Here is a 20,181-nt window from a genome sequence, read left to right as displayed (position 1 = left end):
ACACTAAGGTTGCCAACATAACATCCCAACTCCTGTACTCAATACCTTGATTTATGAAGATCACTATGTTGGACTTAACACCTGGGAAATGTGGTGGGAGACGGCAGAGAGGAGAAAAGAGTATCAAGGTCAGGCAGGAACAGAGATTGGGCTAGAGTCCTCATAGCTGAAGTCCTATCATTGCAATAAACTATTAATATCAACTATTAGTATCAGCATATGTGTCAATATCGGAAGTTGCACATGGCATAAATTGGAAGGTATTCATTATGGCATGTTTAAAGCTTTGATACACAGTGATTAGATATTTAATTCCTGATGCTTCTTACTGTTGGTGCATGAATGAAAAGTAAGCAATCATGTATATCCAATTGTAAATGTCAGAAAAAAAGATAATTCGTCCATCAAGTGGTGACCAATGGATACAAAGGGTAATTCCCAGGATCCTGACTTCCATTCTATATATCCTAAGTGCATGAACTGACATTACTCTGCATATCTCACAAACTGATGAGTATCATTCCAATAGACAAAGAATGTACTCTTCACTGTTTACATGATCAACTTTTGTATCCTCTGCAGAATTTACTAATCATGTCTCCTTTATTGATATAGTACACAACAGCCAGGGCCTCAGCACTAGTTACGGGCTTCCAACTGAAATAACAACCCTCAGCCATTGTCTTTTACCCAGGATCACATGGGCTTTTACTTTCCAGACCAGTCTCCCACATCACACCTTATCAAAGGTCTTACTCCAGATCACATCAATCTTACCACACTCAATGATAGTCATCATCTTAAAAAATTCGATCAAATCAGTCAGATGCATCCCCCTACACAAGGTAATCATTTTTATTCTTAATTAATCCTTGGCTCTAAGGCAGATTAATCTTGCATTTTCCAATCACTGAAGTAACTACTTGGTTTATCCCTGACACCCTTCCTGAACAGAGGTACAGTACATCTATATAAGGTTGGAGGAACAACACCTTATATTCTGTCTGGGTAGCCTCCAACCTGATGGCATGAACATTGACTTCTCTAACTTCCGTTAGTGCCCCTCCTCCCCTTTTTACCCCATCCCTTATTTTATTTATTCATCTCTTTCCCTCTGACAATAACTCCTTGTCAGTTCTCCATCTTCCTCTGATGCTCCCCTTCCCCTTTCTTTCTCCCTAGGCCTCCCGTCCTATGATCCTCTCCCTTCTCCAGCCTTGTATCCCTTTTGCCAATCAACTGTCCAGCTCTTGGCTCCATCCCTCTCCCTCCTGTCTTCTCCTATCATTTCAGATCTCCCCCTCCCTCTCCCACTTTCAAATCTCTTACTACCTCTTCTTTCAGTTAGTCCCGAAACGTCGACTGTCCCTCTTCCTATAGATGCTGCCTGGCCGGCTGCGTTCACCGGCATTTTGCGTGCGTTTCAGTACATCTGTTGCTTTTCAGTCACCTACATCTCTTCTGTGGCCAGAAATTGTGCAATGCAGCAGCAATCTTTTCCCATGCCTCCACAGAAGCCCAGGATACATCTCATCAGGTCTTGGGGACTTATCCATTTTTCTGACGACCAAATCATCCAAAACCTCCTCCTTTCTAATAATTTCTCCCAGAATGTGCCTTCCCTGAATTTCCCAACTAAAATGTCCTACAATATAGTGAACGCAGATGAGAAGAATACAGTTAAGACTTATCTGTGCTCTCCAGCTTGGATTGCAAGTCCTGTCTATCTTTTAACCATATCTTATGACAGCGATAGTTTCACATTCCACCCTCAGCCCAACAGCCTTACTAATCAGGTGCATTGTGTAAAACAGTATCTGTCCAACTTTGCTTTTCTCCATTGTTCCTTATCACATCCTTGGAATTTATATGCACAGTAGCACAAGGCTTTTCAGTTCTAGTAACACGGGTTCAATTCCCACCACAGTCTATGTCCTCCCTGTGGAATCTCCGGGTTTTCCCTGGATGCTCTGATTTCTTCCCACAGTCCAAAGACGTACCAGTTGATAGGTTAATTGGTCATTGTAAATTGTTCTGTGACTAGGCTGGGGTTGGATTGGGGGGTTGCTGGGCAGCGAGGCTAAAAGAGCCAAAAGGGCCAATTCCACACTGTATCTCAATAAATAAAAATCAAAGTGACTGCATGAGGACATGAATTTACAAGGCATGGCTACTATATACTTTATACTTATACTTCATACTTTATTGTCGCCAAACAATTGATACTAGGACGTACAATCGTCATAGCGATATTTGATTCTGCGCTTCCCACTCCCTGGATTACAAATTGATAGTAAATATTAAAAAATTAGGCATGTAATAGTAAATAAATGGTATTCTACGTGGTGCAGAAGGTTATGAAAAATTATAGGAGTTCCTGATCACCTAGGATTGGCAAGCGGCTTTCTATCCAGATAAATGTGAGGTATTGCATTCTGGGAGATCAAATCAGGCTAGCATTGATACAGTGAATGGTAAGTATTGAGGAACAGAGGCACCTCGGAAGTGCATAGTTCAATGATAATGGCATCATAGGCAGACAGGTGTTGAATAAGTCATTTGGCATTCTGGCTTTGTCAATCAGGGCCCCGAGTTCAGGACTTGGGAAGTTATGATGAAGCCATTTAAGATATTGGTGAGGCTGCACTTGCAATGTTGTTTGAGGTTTTAATACCCTGTTATAGGAAAGATGTGTCTAAGCTAGAAAGAGTGCAAGAAAGATTTACCAGGATGTTGCCAGGACTTGGAGGGCTTGAGGTTGAGTAGACGAGGACTTCATTCTCTGGACTGTAGAAGATTGACAGATGACACAGTAGAGGAATATAAAACCATTAGGGGCATAGACAGGGCGTAAGTACATAATCTTTTCCCCAGAAAGAGGCAGCTAAAAAGGAGAGTGCTTAGTTTTCAGATCAGAGGTGAAAGGATGTAAAGGGACATCAGGAGCAGCTTCTTCACACAAAGGGTGGTGGTTATTCGGAATGAGTTGAGGTGGCACATTAGCAAAAAATAAAAGCCATCTAGTTAAGTACATGGTTGGGACAAGTTTAGAGGGCTATGGGTTAAATGCAGGCAGGTGGGACTAGCTCACTGGAAGGGCTATTTCCATGCTGCACTTGAAGGATTGAATGAACTCCTCTGTTGAATGAAATATGAATACAAATACAAAATCAAGAGCCCTCCCTCCTGTGCCCGTTAAGCACTCCAACTGTAGCTCTGAATGTTAACGTTCTCACAATACTTCCCTTTAAAAGACCCCTAACTAGTACACTAGAATACAATGGTGAATTCATACAACATCGATAAAAGACATAACCAGACCTTGCTTCTTGCAAAGGATTGCTAGGATCAGTGAATTTATCACTCTTATAAGGTTGATGTTTCCAATACAAATTGCATACAAAGAAATAATGCCTATTCCATCATCCCTGGTTTCCTCCGACAATGTCACATATGTCATGGTTCAAGGTCAATTTCTCTTTCTTCCTTGTTACTTGACTCCTCTCCACAAATATAATAAATTGCTGATGAGGTCTCTTGACACAGAGATGCCAACCAACCCACAATACACATTAAAATAACTATGGAATGCAAACTGATCGATTGCCAAATGTGGTGCTGGCGAGACATGGAGATGCTTTACAAGCAGTAAAGAAAACTATTAACTATTCTATTAATTACACTTTTCAGGACTATAATCTCTGAAATCCACAGCCTGTAATTTCCCTTTCAGAGTTATGTCATTGAACCATCTGCATAACTGGCATTTTTGTAGCATCTTGAAGAATTCGTCAAACAGGACTCTCAAAAATGCAGGCACAACTGCGACGGCCATTACAGGAGCAGACTTCAGGTGAGATTGAAGTGGCAGGGCCTGGGCCCAGGCAAAAGTGAGAAACAAACCAATGTTCAGCTTATATAAGCACTGAGCCTGATTAAAGAGATCAGAGTGTCAAGGCTGAAGGTGAAGGACGAACAAGTGTTCAGTTTACTAGGTCCGTGACAGGTTACTCCTCAAAGCACTGAACAACCTACATGCCTGTAGCCATTGGGCTCCTGGACGGCTGCAGACTGAACCAACTCCATGGCTGTGCACTTACTTTCGGGGACTCTGTAGTTCATGTTACTTGTTTACGTTTTTTATTGTTTGCACAATTTTTTTCCCCCACTGAGTGGATGTTTGATAGTTTTCGTTCTATAGATTTTTTTAAGTGGGTTCTTCTGTGTTTCTTTGTTTTGTGGCTGTCTGTAAGAATCTCAAGGTTGTATATAATGTGCACACTTTGATAATCAATGCACTTTGAACTTAGTAGTAATTCCGGCAAGGCCACATTATTTTGCCACGTTACAGAGAAATAATGGGCACATTGTCTATAATTTCTTCCCTGCAGAAGAAATTATAGCAGGTACATCCGAGATCTTTCCAACAGATAATCACGTGATAACAACCTGGATTAGAAAAATCACTCCAGTGTTTTGCTGGTGAATCTCATTGTTCAATTTCCACCCTGTGGTGAGCTCTAATGCCCAGCAGGGGGAGCCTGAGCCACAAACCAGGAAGGCCAGAACACCATGCTTTGAGCTCCATCTGCTGGTGGTTTGGTTTCCACTGGGCTTCTGCTAGAGTTCTCTCAGTTGCTTGTACTTGGAAACAGATGTAAACAACCTTGTAGGAATGTAGAAACAGGAGAGGAACATAGAAATAGGAGTGGATTGTAAGCTACTTAAGCATACTTTGTCACTCATTGGTGTCACAGCTGATTTCTGACCAACTTCAATCTAACAAACATGCAATTTTCAGTTTCTGGGCTGTTTTGCGCCACTCTGTAAGTTCAAAATTGCTATCAACTCCACTCGCACCAGTCAACAATTTTTCACATCAGCCCTGTTCCAAGAATGATTATGAGTACTGTCATTTCAGTTCTGCAAATTATTTCTGTATTTTGTATAGGTCCTTTACTGTTTGTCATCTATATCAATGATAATGTGGTTAACTGTGGATGACACCAAAATTGGGGGTGTAGTGGGCAGTGAGGAAGGCTATCGTGGCTTGCAGAGGGTTCTGCATCAGCTGGAAAAATGGCAGATGGAATTTAATACAGACCAGTGTGAGGTGTTGTACTTTGGGAGGACCAACCAGGGTAGGTCCTACACAGTGAACAAAAGGGCACTGAGGAGTGTGATAGAAAAACAGGGATCTGAGAACACAGGTACATAATTCATTGAAAGTGGCATCATAGGTAGATAGGGTTGTAAAGACAGATTTTGGCACTTAGGCCTTCATAAATCAGAGTACTGAGTACAGGAGTCAGGATGCTATGCTGAAGTTATTAAACACATTAGTGAGGTTTAATTTGGAGAATTGTGTGCACTTTTGGTCACCAATCTACAAGAAAAATGTAAATAAGATTGAATGAGTGCAGAGGAAATTTACAAGGATGTTGCTGGGACTTGAGAACCTGAATTATAGGAAATGTTGAATAGGCTAGGACTTAATTTCATGGAAGGTAGAATATTGAGGGGAGATTTGATAGAGGTATACAGAATTATGAGGGGTACAGATAGGGTAAATGCAAGCAGGCTTTTTTCACTGAGGTTGGCTGAGACTAGAACAAGAGGTCATGGGATAAGGGTGAAAGGTGAATTCTTAAAGGGAACCTGAGGGGAAACTTCTTCACTCTGAGGGGGGTGAGAGTGTGGACCGAGCTGCCAGTGGAAGTGGTGAATGCAGGTTTGATTTCAACATTTGGATCGATATATGGATGGAAGGGGTGTGGAGATCTATGGTCCAGGTGTGGATTGATGGAATAACAGTTGCATTCTGTGCTGTAGCGCTCTCTGATTCGACAACTCCTGCTCTAAAGCACACTTGCCATGTGGAATTGAGTCGAAACAAATGTATACACTACTGTTTGCTCAGCAGTAGTTCAACTAAAGGAACTTTCCCTCAACCTAGACAGAGACCAGGACTGTGAAGTCCGCTTGGGTAAGGCCTCTTTAATTTACTTATATAACTATTCTTCATCAGGTGCCCTACTGTATGAACAATTAATACACGAGCCCCATAGTTCATGGCATTTGCCTGATCCTACACCTACCAAATTGCCAATGAACAGGCACCAAAAACTTCAACCGACTCTGAATGTGCAACACACACCACTGCCAACCACTGCTTCCATGTGCCAGATTCATGACTGGCCATACACCATAGAAACTACAGCACAGAAACAGGCCCTTTGGCCCTTCTTGGCTGTGCCGAACCATTTTCTGCCTAGTCCCACTGACCTGCACACGGACCATATCCCTCCATACACCTCCCATCCATGTATCTGTCCAATTTATTCTTAAATGTTAAAAAAGAACCCGCATTTACCACCTCATCTGGCAGCTCATTCCACACTCCCACCACTCTCTGTGTGAAGAAGCCCCCCCTAATGTTCCCTTTAAACTTTTCCCCCCTCACCCTTAACCCATGTCCTCTGGTTTTTTTCTCCCCTTGTCTCAGTGGAAAAAGCCTGCTTGCATTCACTCTATCTATACCCATTATAATTTTATATACCTCTATCAAATCTCCCCTCATTCTTCTACGCTCCAGGGAATAAAGTCCTAACCTATTCAACCTTTCTCTGTAACTGAGTTTCTCAAGTCCTGGCAACATCCTTGTAAACCTTCTCTGCACTCTTTCAACCTTATTTATATCCTTCCTGCAATTTGGTGACCAAAACTGAACACAATACTCCAGATTCGGCCTCACCAATGCCTTATACAACCTCATCATAACATTCCAGCTCTTATACTCAATACTTTGATTAATAAAGGCCAATGTACCAAAAGCTCTCTTTACGACCCTATCTACCTGTGACGCCACTTTTAGGGAATTTTGTATCTGTATTCCCAGATCCCTCTGTTCCACTGCGCTCCTCAGTGCCTTACCATTAACCCTGTATGTTCTACCTTGGTTTGTCCTTCCAACGTGCAATACCTCACACTTGTCTGTATTAAACTCCATCTGCCATTTTTCAGCCCATTTTTCCAGCTGGTCCAAGTCCCTCTGCAGGCTCTGAAAACCTTCCTCACTGTCTACTACACCTCCAATCTTTGTATTATCAGCAAACTTGCTGATCCAATTTACCACATTAGCATCCAGATCATTGATATAGATGACAAATAACAATGGACCCAGCACTGATCCCTGTGGCACACCACTAGTCACACCTACCAACAACCAGACTGCTCACCTTAGCAGTAGTGGCCCAGCACTACGACTGGGAAGGAGAAAGATTAACTTACAGGTTGAGTCTGTGGTGAGGAAGGCAAATGCAATGTTTGCATTTATTTCAAGAGGACTAGAATATAAAAACAAGAATGTAATATTGAAGCTTTATATGACATTGGTGAGGCCTCACTTGGAGTATTGTGAGCAGTTTTGAACTCCTGATGTAAGAAAGGATGTGCTGGTATTGGAGAGGGTTCAGAGCAGGTTCACGAGAATGACTGCAATACCACTCCCCAGCATCCTTTACCTCCTTTACTGTCCATTTTGATGCACCTAAATCCCAGAACATCCTGCCCTTGTGAAAGCTAAGTCTCCATAATGGCCACAACATTATAGTCCCATGCACTGACCTGTGCTCTCAATAAAAATCCAACCAAATCGGATTTTCTCCCCAACCCAGCTACCTCAAATTCATCCAATGTCTTCCTACCTTGAAATTCTATACCCACTCACCCCATTGTTTGGTTTCAGCTGAACCAACTTGCAGGAGCATAAATATGAAAAAGTTTGCAAGGCGGAACCTGAGATAGGTAGCTGTCTTCATCTGTGCCTCTTATCATCTTGTACACCTCTATCAAGTCACCTCTCATCCTCCTTTGCTCCAAAGAGAAAAGCCCTTGCTCCCTCAACCTATCCTCAGAAAACACCTCATATGGATGGAGGTGACAAATCCTTGGAAATCTCTGCCTCGCGGGTCATGGAGACGTGGTGATGGTTAAATCAAATAGCAAACTCACATATTGTTGCATATACATGTTCCAACATCCTTTTTTGTTAACGAAGGTGACTGACATCAGAATTAGGTTTATTATCACTGACGGATGTTGTGAAATTTGTTGTTTTGCAGCAGCAGTACAGTGCAATGCGTAAAAAATACAACACATTTCAAGAAATGAGTAAAAAGATAAATAAGTCGTGCAAAGGAGAGCACAGTGAGGTTGAGTTCATGCTCTGTTCAGAAATCTGATGGTGGAGGTGAAGAAGCTGAGTGTGTGTCATCAGGCTCCTGTACCTCCTCCCTGATGGTAGCTAGGAGAAGAGAGCATATCCTGGATGATGAAGGTCCTTAATGATGGATGCTGCCTTCTTGAGGCATCACCCATTGAAGATGTCCTCGATGGTGGGGAGGCTAGTGCCCATGATGGAGCAGGCTGAGTGTACAACCCTCTGCAGCTTTTCCTGATCCTGTGTGATGGAGCCTCCATACCAGACGGTGATGCAACCAGTCAGAATGCCCTCCATAGTACGTTGGTAGAAATTTTCTAGAGTCTTTGGTGACATACCAAATGTCCTCAAACTCCAAATGAAACATTGCTGCTAGCTTATCTTCTTCATAATTGCATCAATATGTATGGCCCAGGATAGACCCTCAGAGATGTTGATTCCAGGCAGGTATGCTGACAGCCTCTGCCATCCCTCCCCCTGCTGAATCACAACAGATCAAAGACCCATCCCACTCTGGTCACCCCCTCTCCATCGGGCAGAAGATACAAGAGATTGAAATTATGTACCACCAAGCTCAAGGGCAACTTCTACTCCACTCATGATTGAACCTCTTTTTTAATAAAGATGAACTATTGATCTCACAGTCTACCTCGGTGTGGTCCTCAACTTTATCTATTTGCTATATTACACAATATTTTCTTTTCAGTTGTACTGCCTCAATGTGCTTATGTTTTGGAATGATCTATTTGGATGGTGTGGGTTACAAAGTTTTTCACTGTATCTTGATATAATAATAATCACCAAAATTTGCAGCTGAACAACCAGCTCAACTGTTTTAGAGGTTTACATATATATTAATGTGAATTTAGGCTTGAAGCATTGAATTGACTTTATTACTTACATCCTTCACATACATGAGGAATAAAAACCTTTACCTTACATCTCTGTCTAAATTTGCAATGTGCAATTTATAGTAATTTATAATAAATAGTATGTACAACAGGTCAGTCAATATAGCATAGAAATACAGTTGTGTTAGCATGAATTGAGCAGTCTGACGGCCTGGTGGAAGAAGCTGTCCCAGAGCCTGTTGGTCCTGGCTTTTATGTTGCGGTACTGTTTCCCGGATGGTAGCAGCTGGATGATAGCAGTTGGTAGCCCAATCAAATCTATCAATTCTCTGAATCAGGATCCTGGAACACACTCATGGCATTCAGAATCTGTTTCACTGCTTAAAATGAACCCTGATTCACTGTTTAAAATGAACCCTACTTGGTTTCAGATAGTGTCACGTGTAATAAATGGCTAAGGCCTATGAAGTTAATTTGGCCTCAACCTTGAAAATCTGCTAGTGGTTTTGCCCAGTCATTTAGCTATTCAAAACCTGGCTGCTATGATGCAATTAGTAACTATTTTGTTGGAGTTCTGAGTTGAGGCACTGTGTTCATTCATCATTATGTGCTGTGTTGTATGATGTGGCAAACGTGGTCTTTCCATGATCGAGATTGTTCTTGACAAATTACTCTACAGAAGAGGTTTACCGTTGCTTTCTTCTGAGTAGTATCTTTACAAGACAGGCGATCCCGGCCATTATCAATACTCTTCAGAGATTGTCTGCCTGGCGACAGTAGTTGCATAACCAGGACCAGCTGTTCATACGACCACTCACCAACTGCTCCCATGGCTTCAGCCATCCAAGGAAAAAGGTGTCAGTGGTGGTGCACAATGATTGTCTTGGATGTTTTTGTTGTAATCACAAAACCCTGTTGAACACTGGTAATGTAGAATACTGCAAGCCCGGTTCTCTGGTTCATCGGGGAGACCGACGGCGGGAGAGCTGCATGGCCTGGGCTGTTGCGCGGAATCCGGGCCCTCAGGCATCGGGGTCACCTGTTGCGGCCACAGGGAAGGGGATGCTGGAGCTGGCTGTGTGCTGCTGGAGGCCATGCTGGGTTGGAGACTGGCCCCTCCCACTAATGCTGCTCTCCAGTGTTCGCTCAGTGGGAGACAAGCTGGACTGCGTACATCTGCGGCTGCACTTGCGCAATATACGGAACTGCTGCGGGCTTATTCTTACAGAAACATGGCTCCAGAACAACATGCATGCACCATCAGCCTCCAGGACATGACACTCAGGGACTTGGGCTACATTAATATGTTTTAATATTATTTTTTTATAACTATGCTTTACTGCCATCATACTTATATGTGCTGTGTGTGACTGTTGGTTCTGTGTTTTGCACCTTGGCCCCAGAGGAACGATATATTGTTTGGCTGTGAGTACAAGTATGGTTGAATGACAATTAAATTTGCACTTGTCTAAGCTACTCTAACAGCACCACCCAAAATCAGAAATTCTACCACTAGCCAGGGCCAGTGTAACAGGTGTATAGGAACACCCTGACATGCAGGTTACACTCCAAGCCATGCATTAACTGATCTATTATCGCTGTAGGGTCTAAATCCTGCAACTCTCTCTGTAACAACACTGTGTGAGCATCTTCACCAAAGGTGTCCAAGAGAGCAGCACTCTATCACTTTCTAGGGCAATTAAGAATGAGCAGTAAATGTTGGCCTTGTTAGTGATGCCCATAACACAAAAGACATGTTTAAAAAGAAACCCCAAGGTCTGAAAGTCCAAGAGGCTAAATTGCCACAGTTATAATGTTTAGTCCAGGAGGTTTCACTCTGCTGGATGCTGGGGACACAGCAATCGTTGACAGGTAGGTAACAGTGGGGTAGGGTAAAGGGGTACAAGGAAAAGAAAACAAATATTACACCAACTGTGAAACAAACAAATAAAAATTAATCATAGGTTTACCTGCAGTAATAGAGAAGCAAACACACCAGAACTAGGACCAAGAGAGCCAGAGCCCCAAGAATGGTGAGCAAGAATATGGTGTGGTAGGTGGTGATGTCTCCGAACCTTGATGGACTGACTGCAGCTGTAAACAAGCAGTGAGGAGCAGAGTTATGAACTGACAAACTTCTAAAGAAACTCAGTTTCTGATAGAAGCACATAATTAACATTTTTTTTTAAAGTTCCTAATCCCTTGTTTAATGTTGTCTGCTGGAAGGTGAATCTTTGGAAATTTCAGTAGTTGAGTTATTAGCACACCTTTCCTGAGTTATGGGGAAAGTAGTGGCTTAGTTACTAAGCCTGGTGGAACTGCTTCTACTGACAGGAGAAGGGGCAAAGGCAGATTACTAAAACCAGTTGCTTCGGGCAGATGGGGCTCATAAGCCGTGGTTGGCAGCTCATCTTGGAGAAGGAAAACTCTGATCACAAACCTCCGCTGCCTTGCGGCTATACCCACTCATGGGGAAGGCTTCAGGAGTAAACCCTGAGGAAAAACCCAGAGCTGGAGTCCCTCAGGTAGTCCTACACTGAGTTCAACACTGACTGGCAACTCCTGCAATGCTGCTGGTGCCAAACTGTACAGTTCTCTACTGTTCCTTTGGATTTATCAGCTGCATGGAGAGGGGGAGCCTGATACATGGGCAACAACTTGCTCTCCATATCGGCTCGCGTATCATATAGACAGCTGTGATTCAACATCCATGGTCGATCCTCCCTCAGGGAAAGGTTGAATACGTTAGGACTTTATATGAGGGGAGAGCTGACAGGATGAATACGCACAGGCTTTCTTCTGAGGTTTGTGAAACAAAATCTAGAGCCCATGGGTTCAGGGTGAAAGGTGAAGTACCTGAGAGGGAATTTCTGTGCAGTTCTGCCGAGCATCGTGGGCAAGCTACGTTGATGTCGGATTGTATGGTGACAGATACGAGCTGCCCCAAGCTCATCCCTAGGTTGTACTAGTTGTTAACGCAAACAATGCACTTCACCGTACGTTTCGATGTGCATGTGATAAATAAATCTGAATCTCAAATTCTTCACTGAGAAAGTGATGAGAGTGTGGAACGAGTTGCCAGCAGAAGTGGTGGGTGCGGGCCCGATTTCAACACGAGAGAGAAGTTTGGATCGGTACATGGATGGGAGGGGTAAGGGGGGGGGTATGGTCCAGATGCAGGTCGATGGGACTAGGTAGTTGAAATGGTTCAGCATGGACTAGATGGGTTGAAGGACCCGTTTCTGTGCTGTACTTCCCTACGATAGGGTCAGTCTATCTAAATCAAGAAATCAATTCACTAGCCACCTGCTGAGGGGCTATGCAGCATATCCCCTACCCCCTCTCTTCACAAAGACAGTATTTACTCTATTTCAACTTCAGTTTGCTTCAGAAGCACCTTGCAAAAGTTTACTCTGTGCTCCAAGCTCACTTTCCTAAGGAATTGGTGCAGGGTGCAGGGGGCACAGGCCAGGGTTTCCGATTTCTGGATCATTGGGATCTCTTCTGGAGAAGGTATGACATGTACAAAAGGGATAGATTACACTTGAACCAGGGGGAAACCAATATCTTTGAGGGTAGGTTTGCTAGAGCTGTTGGGGAGGTTTAAGCTAATTTGACAGGGGGATGGGAACTGAAGTGATGGGGCAGTTGGTAGATGCAGTGTGTAGTGAGACTGTGTGGAAGGACAGGGTAAAGATCGGGAAAAATTGCAGTCAGTGGGATGGGGTGAAGTGTAACATGGGGGCAAAATCAAAAAGGGTGATGAGTGCAGGACTGAAGGTGTTGTATTTGAATGCACGCAGTGTACGGAATCAGACACTGTAGGTGATCTTGTAGAGCTATTAGTGATTGGTAGGTGTAATGTTGAGACTGAAAGAAGATCACAGTTGGGAGCTTAACATCCAAGGGTACATATTGTATTGAAAGGACAGGTAGCTAGGCAGAGGGGGTAGGGTGGCCCTGTTGGTAAGAAGTGAAATCAGATCCTAGAAAGAGGCAACATAGGATCGGAAGATGTAGAATCCTTGCGGATAGAGTTAAGAAACTGCAGAAGACCCTTGGGAGTTACAAACAGGCCTCCAAACAGTAGCCATGATGTAAGCTATAAATTGCAATGGGAGATGGAATAGGCATGTCAAAAGGGAAATATTATGATATGTTGGTAGATTGGGAAAATCGGGTTGGTGCTGGATCCCAAGAGAGGGAACTTGTAGAATGCCTACAAGATAGATTTTTAGAACAGCCTGTGGTAGAGGCCACTGGGGGAAAGGCAATTCTGGATTAGGTTTTGTAATGAACCAGATATGATTAGGGAGCTTTAGGTAAAGGAACCCTTAGAGGCAGTGGTCATAATATGATAGAATTCACTCTGCAGTTTAAGGAGAAGATAAAGTCAGATTTGTCAGTATTACAGTGGAGTATAGATAATTACAGAGGCATGAGGAGCTGGCCAAAGTTCATTGGAAGGGGACACTAGCAGGGATGACGACAGAACAGTAATGGCTGGAGTTTCTAGGGGCAATTCGGAAAGTGCAGGATACATACATCCCAAAGATGAAGAAATATTCTAAAGGGAGGATAAAGCAACAGTGGCTGACAAGAGAATTCAAAGACAGAATAAAAGGAAAAGAAAGGGCATATGGTATTGCAATAATTAGGGGATTGGAAAGCTTATAAGGAAGGCAACAAAAGACCATCAGGAGACAAAAGATGAAATATGAAAGTAAGCAAAGAAAATTAATCTCAGAGTTGAATATGATAACATATGTACTTTGATAACAAATTTACTTCAAAATTTTGAACTAAGCTAGCCAATAATATAAAAAAGGATACCAAAAGATTTTTCAGATTTATAAGGAGTAAAAGAGAGGCGAGAGTGGATACTAGACCTCTGGAAAATTACACTGGAGGTAGTAATGGGGGACAAAGAAATGTGGATGAACTTTAAGTATTTTGCATCTGTCTTCACTGTAGAAGACACAAGCAGTATGCAGAAATTTGAGAGTGTCAGAGGGCAGAAGTGAGTACAGTTGTTATTACCAGGAGGAGGTGCTTGGGAAACTGAAAGGTCTGAAGGTAGAGTCATCAGGATCAGATGGTCTACATCCCAGGATTCTGAAAGAGGTAGCTGAAGAGATTGTGGAGGCATCAGTAATGTTCTTTAAAAATCAATAGATTATGGCAGGGTTCCAGAGGACTGGAAAATTGCATATGACACTCCATCCTTTAACAAGGGAGGGAGGCAGAAGAAAGGAAATTATAGGCCAGTTAGCCTGACTACAGTGGTTGGGAAGATGATGGAGTCCATTGTTAACTGTGAGGTTTCGGGGTAGTTGGAAACACATGATAAAATAGGCTGTAGTCAGTATGGTTTCCTTGAGGGGAAACTTGCCTGACAAATCTAGGAAATCTTTGAGGAAACGACAGGCAGGGTAGACAAAGGAGGAGTCTGTGGATGTTGGATTATCAGAAGGCCTTTGATAAGTGCTGCACATGTGGCTGCTTAACAAGATAAGAGCCCACAGTATTACAGGAAAGATACTCCCATGGATAGAAGATTGGCTAACTGGCAGGAGGCAAAGAGTGGGAATAAAGGGGGACTATTCTGGTTGGTTGCTTGTGACTAGTGGTGTTCCGCAGGGATTGGTATTAAGAACGCTTCTTTCCTCGTTATATGCTGATGATTTGAATGACAGAACTGATGGCTTTATAGCCAAGTTTGCAGACCATACTGATAAGGGAGGGGCAGGTAATGTTGAAGAAACAGGGAGTCGGCAGAATGACTCAGACAGATTGGAAGAATGGGCAAGGAAGTCGCAGGTGGAATACCGTATCGTATAGTGAAATATATGGTCATGCACTTTTATAGAATGACTATGTTCTAATGCTGAGGATTTATAAGGCATTGGCCAGACTGCACTTGGAGTATGTGAGCAGTTTTGGGGCCCTTTTCTAATAAAAGATGTGCTGGCATTGGAGAAGGTCCAGAGGAGGTTCACAAGAATGATTTCATAAATGAAAGAGCTAATGATGTGTGAGTGGGGGAGTCTAGGACCAGAGGACACAGCCTCAGAATGGTGGGGAGTCCATTTAGAACAGAGATGAGGAGGAATTTCTTAAGTCATGGTGGCCAAGTCATAGGGTATATTTAAAGCGAATGATGATAGAAAGAATTTCAGGATGTATACTGTATACATTTCTCTGACATTAAATGTACCCATTGATAGGTTCTTGATTAGTCAGAGTGTCAAAAGTTACAGGGAGAAGGCAGGAGAATGGGGTGACGAGGGATAATAAATCAGCCATGATGGAATGCTGGAATAGACTCGATGGGCCAAATGGTCTAATTCTGCCCCCATGTCTTATGGTCATTTCCTCCTTGCCCTTAATCATTAACATTTTTACCCATCAACCAAAAAGTGGTGTTTTCAATCATTTCCAATCTCATGCTATGGTGGCAATTTGGGATGGGGAGAAGTGGTGATGGGGTGGGGACAGGGAGGAGAGAGGGGAAATATTGGTAACACTGTCTCCAAAAGACATCTAAATGTCTTGTTTTATTGGGAAAACACAATACTGCCATAAATGTTTAAACCTACTGCGCTGTGGAACATTAATAAGGTTCTGTTGGACAGTAGACATCATAGTTTGCCAGTTTATTATTTATAGAAAGAAATTCTACTACATGTATCATTTTGTTTACAGTAAATGCACGGCACACCAGAGTTAAGGCATCAGGTCTACAAATTTTCAATTTCATTCCCTTACGTGGCAGAAAAAACAAAGCACCAGCCTTGAAATCATACCAGAAAGAGAAGACCTGATCCTGGTTTCTGTCAGCATTTCTCTAAAGAGAAAATGCTCTGTTGAAAACAGGAAGCCCACGTTTGCATTTAGAGTATATCCTTTCATATGAAAACTCCCAAAACTAGATTCTTGGATGGCCATGGTGCATCTCCACAGTTATTTTGCGCATCCAGCAATCACCTTTGTTTTGCGCGTCCAGCAGTCACCTTTATTTTGCGCAAGTCAAACGAGCAAGAGGGATTTCAGCAGAAAAGCCAGAGACCTCTCAAGCACTTTCAGTGATTAAGAACATGTCAATAACATTAAATAGTGGCTGTAAAAGGTGGTGAGAATGTGGTACAAAAATCACACACAGTAATGATCAAGCATCTTTGAAGTATGAACTATGAATTAAAGCACGTGGCAGAAAACTGTACATTGCAACAAAATAATAGATAAATCTCTAACCTGATTTTAATTTATGAGTATTGGTAATAAAATTCTTATCTGGCTTAAACAGAAGGTAATTAAGTTTCTGCAGAGATATGTTGGAAGCATGCAATTTATAAAACACATGGATTATCAGTAATTAGCAAACTCCACTTACCCGCTCAGCAAATTTAAAACTGCGAAAAAATTTTTTAAAATTACAAGCAGCATATTAATGCCATCAATTCTATCCAGATTCTAAATGAAATGCAGATATTTATTAAAAATAAAAGAATAAAAGCAAGAATTTGAATTGCAATTGCAAGAGGCTATTGAGACACTGCTTCAATGTTTTTGGCCAACTGAAAGATGGGAGGGAAGGAAGAGCTCAGTTACATGGGGCTGTTGTTCTCGGGGCAACAATGGCTAATGGTTAGCTTAGCTGATGCTTTTAGTCGGAAAGGGTTGTTATTTATATTCATAACGACATTGAGGAGCCATAAGAGGCATTAAGTCTATATCAGCTCCCAAAGCATTCCCATTAATCCCAAATAGTTCTTTAAGGCGTTGCAAGAAGCCATTGCACCCACTGAATCCACGCTAGCTCATAGAGTCACAGAAAGGTACAGCACAGAAACGCGTCCTTTAGTCCATCTAGTCCGCGCCAAACCATTTAAACTGCCTACTCCCATCGGCCGGCACTGGGACCATAGCCCTCCAAATCCCATCCACGTACCTATCCAAATTTCTCTTAAACATTGAAATCAAGCTTGCATGCACTACTTGTGTTAGCACCTCGTTCCATACTCTCACAACCCTCTGAGTGAGGAAGTTTCCCCTGGTGTTCCCCTTAAACTTTTCACCATTCACCCTTATATTCCTCCACTAATTGCTCCTCTGTAGCCTAATCTCCCGATATCTCCATCAACCACCCAGATTCATCTACACACCAGGGTAATTAGTTAACCTACAAATCTAGGAGCCTTCGGGATGAAACCTAAAGCTGAAGAGCCCTGAGGAAACCTACATCATGACAGACAGAACATGCAAACTCCATACAGCCAGCAGTGGGAGGTCATGACTGAACCTGTGAGGCAGCAGCTCAACAAGCTGTGTCATTGTCCTGCACACTTACATAAGCATACACAGCAGAAAGCATAGTATGAAAGCAGATTTGATATTAAACTTTGAAAGGAAATCAGATACCTGTAAATTCATAAAAATTCAAACTACCACTAAAGTTTTGGAAATGAGTGACAGAGTGAGATTAACTAGATAGCTCATTGAAGGTTGTAACGGGCCAAGTAGTTCCCTTCTGCACTGTAAGAAGACATGCATAAAACAGAACAAAGCCAAAGTGGGTTTAATACTTTAATTCAAATCAAGTATCAAGGTATTGCCCATACCATTCAAATATTCTCACTTTGGATTGAATTGAAGACATTACTCCTTGGTTATTATGATTCCGCTAACGCTTTGACTGTTCCCATACCGTTCAAATCTGTCCAAAACTCACCATGAAATAATTTCCCTCCATATGTGCTGTATGTGAAATCAGCACTATAGTGTGCCTACAAAAAGTAGTGGATACAACCTAGTCCATCACAGGTAAAGCCCTCCCCACCAATGAGCACATCTACACGGAGCGCTGTCACAGGAAAGCACCATCCATCATCAGGGACCCCCATCACCCAGGTCATGTTCTCTTTTCCCTACTGCCATCAGGAAGAAGGTACAAGAGCCTCAAGACTCGCACCAACAGGTTCAGGAACTGTTATTACCCTTCAAACATCAGGTTCTTGTACCAAAGGGGATAACTTCCCTCAAAAAAGTTGCTGGTGAACACAGCAGGCCAGGCAGCATCTCTAGGAAGAGGTACAGTTCACGTTTCAGGCCGAGACCCTTCGTCAAGACTAACTGAAAGAAGAGCTAGCTGCGTTCACCATCAACTTTTATGTGTGTTGCTTGAAATTCCAGCACCTGCAGATTTCCTCGTGTTAACTTCCCTCAACTTCACTTGCCCCATCTTTGAAATTTTCCCAAAACCAATGGTCTTACTTTCAAGGACTTTTCATCTCATGTTCATGATATTTATTGCTTATTTATTATTATTATTTATTTCTTTTTGTATTCGCACAGTTTGTTGTCTTCTGTCTTCTGGTTGAACAACCAAGTTAGGTGGTCTTTCATTGATTCTGTTATAGTTATTATTCTATAGACTTACTGAGTATGCCCACAATAAAACTAGTCTCAGGGTGAAAAATACCAGTCAGTTGGCTTATTCTGATTTCCGTGTCATAGAGCACTACAGCACAGCAAAAGCCCCTTCGACCATGCCGAACTGTTATCTTGCCGACTCCCACTGACCCGCACCTGGATCACAGCCCTCCATAACCCCTCCTATCCATGTACTTATCTAAATTTCTCTTGAATGTTTCAATCGAACCTGCATCCACCAGTTCTGCTGGCAGCTCACTCTACACTCTCATCACCTTTTGAGCGAAAAAGTTCCCCATCAGATGGTTTCTCCTTAAACAGTTTACCTTTCATCCTTAACCTATGACCCCTAGTTCATCTCACTCAATCTCAGTGGAAAAAGCCTGCTTGCATTTACTCTGTCTATACCCCTCATAATTTTGTATACCTCAATACTTCAATACTTTGATTTATGAAGGCCAATGTTCTAAAACCTCTCCTTACGATCCTATCTACCTGTAACATGAGTTTCAATGAATTATGAATTTGTATTCCTAGATCCCTCTGTTCTACCACCCCCCTCACTGCCCTATCACTCACCGTGTAAGACTTACCCTGGTTGGTCCTACCAAAGTGCATCACTTCACACTTGTCTGCATTAAGTTCCATCTACCATGTTTCAGCCCGTTTTTCCAGCTGGTCCAGACCCCATTGCAAGCTTTGATAGTCTTCCTCACTGTCCACTACACCCTCAATTTTGGTGTCATCCACAAGTTTGCTGATCCAGTTTATCATATTATCATCCAGATCATTAACATAGATGACTAACAACAACAGACCTAACACCAGTCCCTATTTCACACCACTAGTCACAGGCCTCCCTATCTGTCTTTCTCCATGGGCTTACATTGGTTTCTGAAGTGTACAGTAATTCCTTAGTTTACAAATATCCTGCAGTCACATCTTTGATTAAGCCATGTCGAGCTAGGAACACACTATTATCAAAGTACCTACTTTCCAATTTACAGAATGTTGCCTGACTAAAGGTTCACCAGGAAAATATCTTTTTTCATAAATCAAGGAATTTCAGTACATCCACTATTTGATAACAATGGTTGTTAATTGTTATAACTATGGGTTTGTTCCATATGTTGCATACTTGCTTCCCCCTTATTAATTCATAGTACAACAGTCGGTGTAAAACTGAACAATCCCATCCCGTAAAGACCCAGAGCTACAGAAGCTCTGAAAACCTCATCCCTTGGAGAGGAAGGATGCACCAAGGAGATGGGCTGCACCTGGAGACAACATGAAAGACTGGCCCAGGCCAGAAGACTCTGGTGAGCTACTGCCAAGTGAGTGATAAATATATTCCAAGAGAGCAGGCAGACACCAGAATAAAAAAGTGGGAGAGCAGGAGGATAGCCAGAAGTTGAGAGGTGAAGCCAGGTGGGTGGGAAAGGTAAAGGGCTGGAGAGGAAGGAATCTTATAGGAGAGGAGAGTGAGCCACAGGACCATTGGCTCTTGCAGCTCAGGACTCCTCCAGACCGGGGACACTATCATGGCCAAGCCCAGTTCCAACAACCCCGAGCAGATCCAGAACACAAATTCTACTCCTATGATCCACTCTCCTCTCCTCTCCTATCAGATACCTTCCTCTCCAAACAAAATGCTGGAGGAACTCAGCAGGCCAGACA

The 20,181-nt window shown here is 42.6% G+C and overlaps 1 protein-coding gene across 5 annotated transcripts in view; it reads right to left on the bottom strand.

Annotated features, from left to right (window-relative positions):
* fam171a2a (family with sequence similarity 171 member A2a) overlaps positions 1 to 20,181 on the bottom strand; it is a 293,586-nt gene that overhangs the window by 12,027 nt on the left and 261,378 nt on the right. For all 5 annotated transcript variants that reach the window (XR_010016478.1, XR_010016477.1, XM_063036907.1 and 2 more), the window contains exon 7: positions 11,043 to 11,166. Coding sequence is in view for 3 of the 5 variants with exons in the window: in XM_063036907.1 (XP_062892977.1) it covers positions 11,043 to 11,166 (124 nt within the window). In the remaining 2 variants the exon portion in view is untranslated. The remainder of the gene's footprint in view (positions 1 to 11,042; positions 11,167 to 20,181) is intronic.

The sequence above is a fragment of the Mobula hypostoma genome, chromosome X1, assembly GCF_963921235.1.
Source record: "Mobula hypostoma chromosome X1, sMobHyp1.1, whole genome shotgun sequence".
NCBI classification, from domain to species: domain Eukaryota; kingdom Metazoa; phylum Chordata; class Chondrichthyes; order Myliobatiformes; family Myliobatidae; genus Mobula; species Mobula hypostoma.
Note: the sequence above shows the minus strand (reverse complement) of the source record. Positions and strands in the feature narration are given on the sequence as shown.